The sequence below is a fragment of the Aulonocara stuartgranti genome, assembly GCF_965226115.1.
Source record: "Aulonocara stuartgranti genome assembly, chromosome: 11".
NCBI classification, from domain to species: domain Eukaryota; kingdom Metazoa; phylum Chordata; class Actinopteri; order Cichliformes; family Cichlidae; genus Aulonocara; species Aulonocara stuartgranti.
In genome coordinates, this window is record NC_138947.1 from 33,287,275 (window position 1) to 33,299,401 (window position 12,127).

Genomic DNA, 12,127 nt, shown 5'->3' on the forward strand with positions numbered 1-12,127 from the left:
GGAATAAAACAGAGAAAGGAGACCTGAACACACTCAGGGATGGCTTTTGTCTAATCTCCACGCTCTGCTCGCCCCGTTATAAAAGACATCCATTTCCTCTCAGCTTCTCTTTGTGTCTTTGTTGGCTTATTTATCAGCGCTTGCCCTTGTAGAGTTGTTTGGTGGTTCAGTCAGGGCCCAGAGAGCCTGATATGTGCATTTTTTTGCTTGCTGGTAAATATTTGATCGTGCAGGAATTGGAGCTCACACACTGTGTTGCAATGGGTATGCCTGGCACTGTACTCCAAAACAAGATCAAAATTGGCATGTTCACAAAGACTCGTGAATACAAAAGCACAGACAAATGCCAGTATACTCATTGTGACTGGTGATCTGATCTCTTAATTGCGTTGATGCCAGATGGAGGAGCTTCCGAGTCAGGGTCGGAAGAGACGCGCTGGGTTAAAAGACTGCTGGAAAATCACATGGTAGTATTGATTAGTTGCAGATAATAGTATATTGAGGCTGTGTGAAAGTTTTTGGCTGGCAAGTGTGGATGCACTTTGGCAGTCTGTACTGGCTTGTAGCACCAAGTCGGATTTAAAGTGCCCCAGTATTTATGCGGCAGAGAGAGAGAGTCGTAAAAACGACGTGTGCACCCAGAGAGACCCGGAAACTAAGGAAAAGGCCACGGAGAGACGAACGCAGAGGGAGACGCAGCCACTGAGTGTGGGTGGCTGATGGATGCAGGGATGGGGGCTGACTGAGTGTTTGTGTGGCAGGGCGGGGGGTTGGATGGTTTTTGGTGCGTCATTAATCAGCAACACCTCCCCTGACACTGTCTAGACAGACGTCTGAGAGCTGCCCCGCTCTGCTGCGCTCTGCTCCCTCTATCAGCTCCACACCTTTCTCCCCCTGCCGTCTGTCTATTTGTCTGTCTCTGTCCTTTCTCTCTCTGCCTTCAGCTCTTTTTCCCTTCTCGCGTTTTATCTCCCTGCCTCTTTCTTCTCCTCCTTTCATTTCTGTGCTCTTTCTTTCTCTCTCCTTATCTCAGTAGCCTTTCCTTTTAATCCTTTCAGTTCCACTCTTTCCCTCACTCCGTCTCTCCATTTCAATTGCCCTGATCCTCTAAAAACCCCCCTCCCTCCCCCGTCTGTTGTTCTCTCCACCCAGACTGCCTTGTCAGTGGGGGTTGGCTATTAGAGCCGCAGTCACTAATTGAAATGGGTTCCCTCTGATAATGACTCGACACAGTGGAAATGTGTGGAATTGGATAGAAATGTGAGAAATGAAGAAATGGATCATGCCGTCAGAGTCTGAAGAGTTAATTGAGGTGAAGATCTCTGACAAAAGCTGGTGGATGAACCGGTGTGCTGAATGTTTTTCTGTTTGAGTGCAGGCTCCTTTCTTCCTCTTTACTGTAATTACATTGTAATGTCTGTCACAGCTAATTGGTGGCACGCTGGCGTGTGCCGTTGCTGCACCAGGATATCATTCATTTTAAATATGCAGCATGGTAACCATACTTCACTGTACGGAGCCTCGTCTCCCAGCAAAAGCTTGCGTGAAATCAGCGTATACAGAAATGATTGTTATGCAGAAAGCATCATGTGACTTGCTGTGAGGCTATAACTGGTTTACACTGTGACCAAAACAGAATAAACAAATGAAGGCTGTGTACAGGGTAAGGTCAGAACTGCTGAACTGTTAATAGACTCTGGGTATGACTCTAAAAATTACAGGTAATGAATTGGGATGGATGAATAATCACAGATAAGTCACTTGACAAATAAAATGAGAAACACTTGTTGCTTCCAGCCTCATTGCTCGTTTGATAGATTTGGATTTTGGATTGCAGGCCAGACGTGATAAGTAGTTTTTGCTGCTACAGTGTCATTAACTCACAAGGCTGACTGGTCATGAAAATGATTTTAATGATTAAAAAAAAAAAAAGATTTTTAACGATGAGCTGCTGAATTATTCCCAAAAGCTCAAACAGAAGTTTTGTAGATCAAACAGTGACTCTGAGTTCATTGCACTGAACATCAGTTTGAGTGTTTGGTCATTTTCACGTTGTATGTGTATCAGAAAGATACTGGTATTAAGACTGATCGAGTTCCTGTTGATGCCAGCCAGCTCACAGCCAAGCTTTTATCTTTGTCCTCTCCTCGTGCATGTCCCAGCTCATTCACTCCTCTGTCTCGCTCTGTCTCTCAGGTGTTATATGCTCCGCAGGCGAGGGATCGCTTCACCGCTCCCTCCTTCATGCAGCGTGACCGCTTCAGCCGCTTCCAGCCCACCTACCCCTACCTGCAGCATCAGATTGACCTGCCGCCCACCATCTCTCTGTCGGACGGGGAGGAACCACCGCCGTACCAGGGACCCTGCACCCTCCAGCTCCGTGACCCCGAGCAGCAGATGGAGCTGAACCGCGAGTCGGTGAGGGCACCGCCCAACCGGACCATCTACGACAGTGACTTGATCGACATGGGAGGAGGTGGGAGTCTAGGAGGGGTAGGGGGAGGAGGGGCTGGGATGGGGGGCGGTGGCCCGAGGCCGCCCAGCAGTAACTCGGGCATCAGTGCCGCCAACTCCAGCAGCCACGGGCGTATGGAGGGCCCCCCGCCAGCATACAGCGAGGTGATAGGCCACTACCCTGGCTCAGCATTCTTTCTACACCAGCACAGCAATAACCAGAGGGTGGGGAGGCCGGGGGGGCTGGGGAGTAGGACAATCCAGCAGCAGAGCCAATCAGAAAGCACAATTGTACCTGCCAAGGCCAAGGACGGCCAACCAGAGGACTTGGTGTGAAGAAACAGGGAGGGGAGAGGTAGGGCAACCCACCCCAGACTGAGATCTGTGTCTCTCGTTCACCCCAGACCTCCTGTAAGCCGGGGTCTCTCTTATCGCTCTGTCTCTCACGTCCTCTCTCCACACTCCCATGCACAAACACACCAACTTTAGCTACAGAAACGAGCAAAGAGAGGAACCAACAACTGATCTCATTTCATCCATGCGCTAGCACTGCTGGGACAGGATGTACGCACTGTGTCCAGACTTTTTTTTTTCCTCCTTATTTTAAGAAAGAACCACACTGCTAGCACAGATTGAAACAGTTTTCTCTTTCACCCCCCCACTCCCCCTGGCGGCGATGCCGCTGTCCCCAGGAACTGAGGAGGGATCACTTTTGGGGGGGTTTGTTGTTTTCTTCTTTCTTCATTGTTTTTCTGTTTTTGGACCGGGATCTGTGCACAAAGCGAGAACTGAGAATCAAGGACTTTACAGAGAACACAACGAAACAAGAGACTCACAAACCCAAATCTTAGTGCCAAGGTTCACAAGGAAGCAAAACAAAGGGGGGGATGACTTGTTTTAACATTGAAAACACAAAAGAAACGTTATCTCAAAGTTGCACTATCTTTTTGTTGTAAAAGAGAAGAGGGAAATGATGTTATGTTATAACAGCGATGTTTTTAATTTCCTGTCTTGTTTGTTTGTTTTTTGGCCTTTTTGTGAATGGACTGATTGACTGACTGAACTTTGGCTCCAAAGTTGTTTTAAACAATTGGGAGCAAAAACAAAAAAACAAAACAAAAAAACCCAACAACAACAAAAAAAACAACAACAAAAAAAACAAGTATTATAAGCTTATGTCCTTCCTTTTTTGAAAACCGCAAGAAATCCTTGTACCCAGCCTAAACATCTCTGTCTGCTTACACCACAGGCACAGTGAGACTTAGTAAGAGAATAACCTGTACTGCTTCATGTCTGCGTTCACATCATGGGGAGGGGTGGGGGGGGGGGGGGGGGGGGGTAATCTGCCTCATGAGCAGCTGCTGGATTGATGGTGTGTTATAACTAACCACCAGAGGAAGTGAGCAAAGATTAGAGTCCTAAACACAGCTTGGCTGGATTCAGTGGGATCCAGGCTCAGGTTTGTGAGATATCAGCCCAGCTGTTTTGATATCAAGTTTAAAAAAGAAAGCCCTCAGCCCCTGTTAAGGAGGGTCTGTCTAGCAGGTGGTCAGAGCAGATTCTTCTCATTTCAAATCTACCCTGACTGCTGAGTACCTGATGTTTCCTCTCGCCCCCCTTCCCTGCATCCAGGTCCACCGCCCTTCCCCAAATGCTCGTCTCAGACATCTTGCACAGTGCATTCTGCCAACAGCCACCACACTGAACTCGAACCCACACAGAAAAACACAAAATATGTGAAGAAGAAGAAGAAGGAGGGGGGAAAAAAAAGAAGGCTCGACTCTCCGTCTTCACGTTTCTAAAGCCACAAAAGAATGACACAAAGTGAAGATTCCTGTCTGCGTCTGTCAGCACAGAGATCAGGTTTTTAAAGGAAAATTGTCTGTGGTCAAAGTCAAAGGGCTATGGGAGGCTCCTTTTTGTAAAAGAAACACAGAAAAAAAACCTTTTTGAAAATCTAGCCTTTTTCTCTGCTCATTGTTGCCTTCTCCTCTGCTCTTGCGCTTTATCTGTCTCTCTTTCCTGTTTGCGCCAGTCCCCCTCCCCCCTTTTCTAACGGCGTCTCCGGTAAACACTGTTCATCATCACTCCATCCATCCATCCGTGTGCAGAAAAAGTGCGATCAAATGATGCAGAGTCCGCCGAGCCCTTTAAAGTGGAGACTGGAGTGGAGTTCTCATTCGGCAGCGTGCTGGTGCAGCCCTCTCCTCACTGTATAAGTGTGTACACGTGTGCGTTTGTTGGTCAGACCTTTTAACAACACAGAAAAGCACTTAATGCTCCTGCAGGAGTTTTGTGTGTGTGTGTGTGTGTGTGTGTGTGTGAGAGAGAGATTGTAACTGAATGATTTATTAACTGACTCCAGTTTAAACATTCAAGGACATATTACTTCTTTAACACAGCTTCAGTTCAGCTTTCATCGGGATACAGTCGAGTGTCTTTCTTAAAAAGGCAGAAATGCTCCATGTTTGATTGTCACAGTGCAAAGGTGACATCACAGTGAGCCTCAAACAAAGTGGACGCATCCAGCAAACCCCAAAAAGGAAAAGCCCAGCTGGGATGATGATGATGTGAGTCTGTTTCATACTACGTACTGGTTCCAGGCGTGCTAGCAGTACAGCCTCAGCACGTTGGCGTGCACGCGGAACATGCTTGTTTTCTGAGTGAAGTGCAGTCTTTATAGTCCCTCCATGTATTAAATCTTTGAAAAACGAAAGCTCTGCTTTCTTTTCAAGATCAGAGGACAAGGTTGTATGAATTTGATGTTTTTTCCTACTCTCAGCAAATCCCATGAAAGTGTCTAAATACTTTTGTGACCTCCTCACCCCGTCTGTAGCACTCGGCACTAAGCACCAGTTCCATTCATTTCTGCTGAAGAGACACAATATTTAAAAGAAGCATTTGGCTCAAGGTTAAATTAGTGTGTTTCTTGTTAATGCCAAAATTCATCGTCGAAGAGCAATCGCTTTCACAGTCCACTGTTGTCACGATTTTAAAGCTCTGTACGTGGGAGTCATTATGACAGGTCTGTTAGTGGAGCCTTTTTAAAAAAATAATAATATCCAACCAGTGGATTTTTCAGCGTGAGGCTCACAGGGAGGTGGTGGGTGCAGCACCTGGACGCTGCACACGTGGCTCTAGTTAGATTTGGACTGGTTGAGGACTATTTTAAGCTCAAACACATTTGGTGCTCTAGTGGGCACTAGCACCCACAGGAAGGCTGTGTGAGTCCATGTAAACGGCTGCGTGCTGGTAATGAAGGAACATGCTTTCCGGTGCGACTCACTGTTATTCAACCACAGTCGAGCTCATGGGAATAACATGCTAACAATAACACGTTTGCAGATCATTTTTGTTTCAGGAAAATGTGTGAATTTGTTGCCAGGATGTTTCAGAAAAGCTGAAGAAGTTGCAGGATGTTTCACAGCTAACTGGCAACAGGTCCATAGCATCTTTGATTAGAAAGGATCGTCTTTCAGTAAAGACGGTTAGTGATACGATACTCTGAAGACTGCAACGGAAAACGTGTTTGTGCCCACGCTCGTGCCAGATGAAACCCTCAGTAATGCTGGGTGATGGAGCAACATGTGGTCCCACCCTGATGATCTTTCAGTGAAGCCTCTGCTTATTTCAGCAAGACCGTGCTTCTCATACCTATGGGATGAGCTGCTAGGTTCAAATTTAAGCGACACGTGTAAAATGTAGTCTGATCATTTGATATAATCTTGTTTAAACTGCTCATTTAAATTATTTCCATTAGGCTGTGTTGGGTTTGTAACATTTTACACTGAATCCCAGGGTGCACTGGGAACATGCAGTACTTATGAATCTTTTCATGGGATTTGTTGACAAGAAAAAATATAAAGTAACACCAGGCTGAACATCTTTTATCACTACTTGTCAGCGCACAACAAAGAAAAACTTGATGAGGTCTCGTATGACGAATACACAAACCTCTGTAGTATGAAATGAAATGTGTCGGTGTAGAACACCTGCTGCTGCCAGATGAACACGGGTGATTATTGGACGAGTGCAGCAGTGTTCGATGGCATCATGCCAAACAGCTGAGGTGGAAGCAGGAAGTGGTTCTTCATGTATGTTTGTCCCCCTCCTTCCACACTCATGAGTCACTTATAAGAAAGTTTCAGTCAGTCTGAACGGAAGCCCCGTCGGCATCGGTGTGTTTGAATGTCTCAGTGGTTATCAGCTGATTCTAAGGTTTTGTTGTGTGTGTGTGTGTGTGTGAGTGAGATCACATCGCTGCTATTGCTGTTGCTGCTGCTACTGTTGTTGCTACTGCTGCTTCTCATGCTCACCCCAACCCGCCCAAAGTCTTTGTATCACCCCCCCTCACATCAACCAGAAGGAGAGAAATCTGGCCCTTTGCAGTCAAACCCACAAGTATTGAGACATCAAGCCTTGTGTTCCAACACTTTGACTTCAGACGAGCAGAGGTGTGTTTACCTAGCAAAGATTGTCCCAACACTTTTGGCCTTTGACCTACTCCAGCCCCACATCTTCTTCCCCTGTTTTTTTTTTTTTTTTAATGTATTTTTTCCTTCTTCTTTTTTGTTCTCTGCTTGTTCTTTCTGCGCAGTCATAGCTTGTAAATGGAGGATACAAAGATGAATTTTATGTTTTCTACAAGGAGGTTTGCATGTTACTATTATGTGAGTAAATAAGGTGCCTAACGTTCATGTTTGAGCAGACCACACCTCAGTCAGACTGCTGCTGGGAATCCGCGAGGGTGGCTTCATCGCCGCCTGTCTGGCAGAATAGAGAAGCAGAGTGCGAGGACGGCCAAAAAGCGATCCTTTCTGTCTTTTTTTATTTCTTTTTCCTCTCTCTAAAGTCTTGGACGGATGAGTCTGCTCCGACATTTAGGATTCTGGGGCGTTCTCACGCACCCACCCTCCCTCCCAATGAGCAACAGTGTGCCTGTTTCCAAACTTGCTGCTCCACCTTGAACTTTTTTTATTTTTATTTTTATTTTTTAGTGCGGCAGTTGCTCACCGGCCATTGTGCCAGACAGGACCGGTCGCTCCTAGAGAAGCCACTGAAGCCATTCCAAGCAGTAATGTGACCCGTGTGGAGCAGACATAGGAAACCCACTTGCACTCAAAAAGCTCCCACCTTCGTTGTGCCTCACTTCCAACGGTGCTTTTTTCAGTAGTCTGTCTTTCTTTATGTTTGTTTGTAAGGTGCTGTATATAACTTGAATATATTATGCACATATCCTACCCAATGGGTAGAAACCACAAAAAGATGTTGTGAATAATGTAATATAATGTATAGACGATATAAGAATTTTAAGAAGGCAGCATCAAATTTGTAAATGCCTACAGTTAAAAATGTGCTTTGTCTTTTTTTTTTTCTTTCTTTTTAAAAATAAGAAAACGTGGTTTGCAAAGTACGCTTAGAAAATGGTTGCAACACAAATACAAATTACTACTTAATAATAATATTTTGCTATGAATAGTCTGTTATGAGGACGAGAGAACCTCGGGATTAAGGACCCTTGTTGAGAGACGATATTCACGTGTTTGTCGGATTCTTCTGTCACAGTGCCAGCCATCATTTAGGCACTGGCTGATGATTTTTCTTTTGACCAACTAACAAATGTATAGCTCTATTATACAGATCTTTTAAGAAAACCTATATCTCACACACACACACACACACGAGAGCTGTCAGCACTTCTCCGTGATCTTGGAGAATGTGCTCCTCTGTACGTCTGATTTTTAGTTTTTGTAATTCTGCCAAAGTGTAAAAACTCGCTGAGCACACTGGGCTCTGCTTATTGGTCCGGCTGGATGTTTAGGCATTTCAGCTCTAGTTTTTAATTGCATGGTTGTCAAAGAGGAAAACCATCAATGGAGGGGAAGAAGGAAAAAAAATCCATTTAGTTTGGAAAGTTGCACCAGCATGGCACGAGCGAGGGGAAAACTCACTTTTTTTGTTTTTGTTTGTTTCCTCTGTTATTTTTCACGATTATTTTCTACATTATAATGTTATATGTGGCACAGTATATTAAAACAAAAGTCATGTTTAATCTGCAGTCATTTATTTACAGTATGTACTGAAAATAACTCCACTGTACAATAACCGCAGAGCATGTTCATTCTTATCTATAGACGATGTACATAGCAACGCGCCATGTTCTCTTTGAAGCACCAAATAAGTGGCAGTTGTGTAGTTTATATTTGGAAATGGTCTCTATTGTAACTTTGGCTGGCGTGCCGCTCGGCTCTCCTCTTCCTTTAATTTCAATTTAAAAGTTTTTCTTTCTCTTTTTCGTTTCCTGCACTAGCTTGAAGAATTAACGGGCTCAGACTGATCTTTTATTTGATTTCTCTCTTCGCAGTGCTCTCTCTCTCTCTCTCAGAAATGTGTACTCGACTGCTGACAAGACCACAAGTAGCTCTTTTTACTGTTCCTGATTTTAATGACGACGATATCGTGTCAACAGTTTGGTATTCTCTCAGTCTTGACAGCTAACATAGGACTGCTTCCATCATGGGTTTTGTAACATCGTTTAGCTTTCGTTACAAAAATGATTCTTCTTCTCCCCCCTCTGTGCTCAAATCTAGATATATATGGCTGTATTCAGTAACCATACAATGTGTGTGTGATTTTATATATATATCTATATAAATATATATATATAATATAAAATACACACACATACACACAAACACAGAGGTAAAATTGTTGTGTATTTTTGCCTCTTTTTATTTAAGCAATTGTGATGTAATAGGTTTTAGGCCTAAGGTCTGTTATTGCAATACTTTTACAGAAAAGAAAAAAAAATCAAAAAATGTTGCTCTAAGTGCTGTTGTAGTCAAAGATTTTATGCTTGTACTTATGCTGTAGTCAAACTGCAGCGTAATGAATAAAACTTTAAAAGTGATTACTCTGTTGTTCTGCCTGTTTGTTCCTGTAGTCTTCTATAGATAATGAGGTTTTGTAATGTGATTACTGTGAAGTCGGTGTGGGCAGCCCTGCCACTCGGCTCTTTATCTGTCCTCGCTGAAGCGGCCAAATAACATGCGAGCAGGATTTAAGGCGGGTCAGCAGCTTCACGGCCTTATTAACCTGCTTTTCTGTGTTGCTTGGCAATGCAGGTGGAAGCCCGCCGCACGTACATGCAAAACACTGAGTAGGTTAATTGGTTGCTATGATACAATTAAGACACATGCGGTTCACATCGCATATTGCAGGACCGTGTTTTATATTTGAGTTTATCTGGAGTCTGTAAAGCATGTAGGCTACAGGCACCAGTGAGTCTTGAGAAAGAAGTCGTTTCAAGATTTTGTCAAGCTCTCAATTAAGTTTTAAACCACACATATACACCTTTTGTCAGCATCACTGGTTTGGGCCACTACTATTCACGGAGACTTCAGATCCTTTCACTGCTCATCAAAACAACCTGAAGTTCAACACTACTCATGCTCAGGACCTCAGCTGTGTATCTGTGTATCTCTAAGGCAAACCACATGATTGATTGTCAGTACAGGAACCTTTACCATGAAAACTGACATCTTTAGGCAGTTTTTGTCTGGAAAAATCCGTATGAAGCCCCAAGACTTTCCAACCAGTCTTAGGCTTAACCCTTGTGTTGTCCTCGGGTCATTTTTGACCCGAAAAGAAATCTTTCGCCATCAAAAATGTGTTTTTTATTCATCAAATGGTCTGAAAATAACAGGAGTTATTCAGTACTATGCTATGCATGATTGGTATAAGTTTTAAGTAATTTGATTTATTTATGGTTTTGGTTTTTATTGGATTTGCTAATACCTGTTGTCCTAAGGGGTCAAAAACGACCCCAAAGTACAAAGTGTTGTAAAGGGTCACATTGTCACAACATACTGCTTTCAAACATCTTTGATCTTGGGTCACTGATGTGTGGGGTCAAGCAATGGTCATAACAACAACAGGCAACACAATGAGGAGGCGGGTGCTCTACATTCAGTTCAATTCAATTTTATTTATACAGCGCCAAATCACAACAGTCGCCTCAAGGTGCTTTATATTGTAAGGTAGACCCTACAATAATATATACACAGAAAGTATGAAAAAGTATTTTTTTTTACCATGTTGTGGATAGGAATGACCAGTAGAACAATGCACATATTGAAGGAAGTGAAGTGAAGGAAACCGATGAAGATGAGGAAGAATCTGAACTATGTTCAAGTAGGTTCTCAGGCATCCAGGACATGGTAGTCTAAGGAGCTTGGAAAGAAAGTGACTGGGCTTCTTGAAGTTTATCGAATTTTCAGAATGTGAAACTGAAATAGAAGATGTGTCAGAGGACTACACATCATCCATTTCAATTATGATGAAGACAAAGAATCAAGCAAGAAAGAGGAGTCAGCTGAGACAGAAATATTTGCAGTAATGTGAGGAAACATTGAGCTGGTCTTCTATTCTTGCCAGTGACAGACGATGCATGACTCTCATGCGTCACAGAGAAAGACAATCTACCACGGTCCAAGCACATATGCCAGGTCCCATACTCCTTCGATTGCTTTTCTACTCGAGTACTGAAAGCATTATACGCCATGTATTCTGCTTTTTAACTTTCACATGCCAATGGATGCATCAGAGACCAAGTTGGGGTTCAGTAACTTGCCCAAGGACACCTTGGTAAGAACTCCAGACTAGAGCACACAGAGATTGAACCAACAACTATCCAATTAGCAGATGACCTGCTCTACAGCCAACTCAATGACAAACAAGGAGGGACAACAACAGATGAAGAATAATGGATTGAATGCAGCTGTAGGCATAGGTGGGTATGATTCTTACGGCCGTGCATCTATCCAGTAAAGTCGCTACAGCCAGTTTATGACATCCTGAGTCTGGTAGGGAAGTTTTCATGCTACCGTGCCTAACACAAGATTAATCATAGAATCTCAAAAGTGATATCATTTCATGATAAAGACACAATAGAAGATCATCGTTCGTGACACAAACGTGCTCCCATGAGGTGTATGGAACACGTGGGTGTTTCTCCTGCTGTGATGTAAGATCCAGGTACTGATGTGACTGTATGAGCACCAAGTCCCATCAGAGGACTCTGTCCATTCCAACAGAACATCCCAAGTAAACTGGGGAACTATGAGATAAAAACATGGGCAGTATGTGATGCCAGGTACAGCTGTACATGGAACATAGTGTACGATGCTAAACTATCTGGCCCGCAGTCAGGGCATGCAAGTTGTCCCTAATATTACAGAAGGTTTCCAAAAGGAAACAATCACCTGTAACAACTTGTTTACTTCATATGCCCTTGGCCTGCAACTGCAGAGAAGAAAGCTGTCCATGATGGGACCAGTACAGAGGAATAAACCTGAGCTTCCTCCTGCACTTGTGGCAAATATGGGTGTTAACAGACCTCTCTGCACTGAATCATACTTGTTATTAATCTCTGTCTCTCTTCCACAGCGTGTCTTTTATCCTGTCTTCCTTCTCTCACCCAAACTGGCCGCAGCAGATGGCCCCGCCCCTCCCTGAGCCTGGTTCTCCTGGAGGTTTCTTCCCGTTAAAAGGAAGTTTTTCCTTCCCACTGTCACCAAAGTGCTTGTTCATAGGGGGTCATATGATTGTTGGGTTTTTCACTGTATGTACTATTGTAGGGTCTACCTTACAATATAAAGCGCCTTAAGATGAC

At 43.9% G+C, this 12,127-nt stretch overlaps 2 protein-coding genes across 6 annotated transcripts in view; one reads left to right on the plus strand and one right to left on the minus strand.

The window, feature by feature from the left end:
- The window catches only part of LOC309717776 (low-density lipoprotein receptor class A domain-containing protein 4-like), a 272,052-nt gene extending 262,688 nt beyond the window's left edge, over nt 1-9,364 (plus strand). For all 5 annotated transcript variants that reach the window (XM_082552603.1, XM_082552607.1, XM_082552604.1 and 2 more), the window contains one exon: nt 2,197-9,364. In XM_082552603.1, coding sequence (XP_082408729.1) covers nt 2,197-2,790 — 594 coding nt within the window. In that variant the 3' untranslated portion in view covers nt 2,791-9,364. The remainder of the gene's footprint in view (nt 1-2,196) is intronic.
- The window catches only part of LOC309717771 (uncharacterized protein), a 352,978-nt gene that overhangs the window by 333,541 nt on the left and 7,310 nt on the right, over nt 1-12,127 (minus strand). The window lies entirely within an intron of this gene.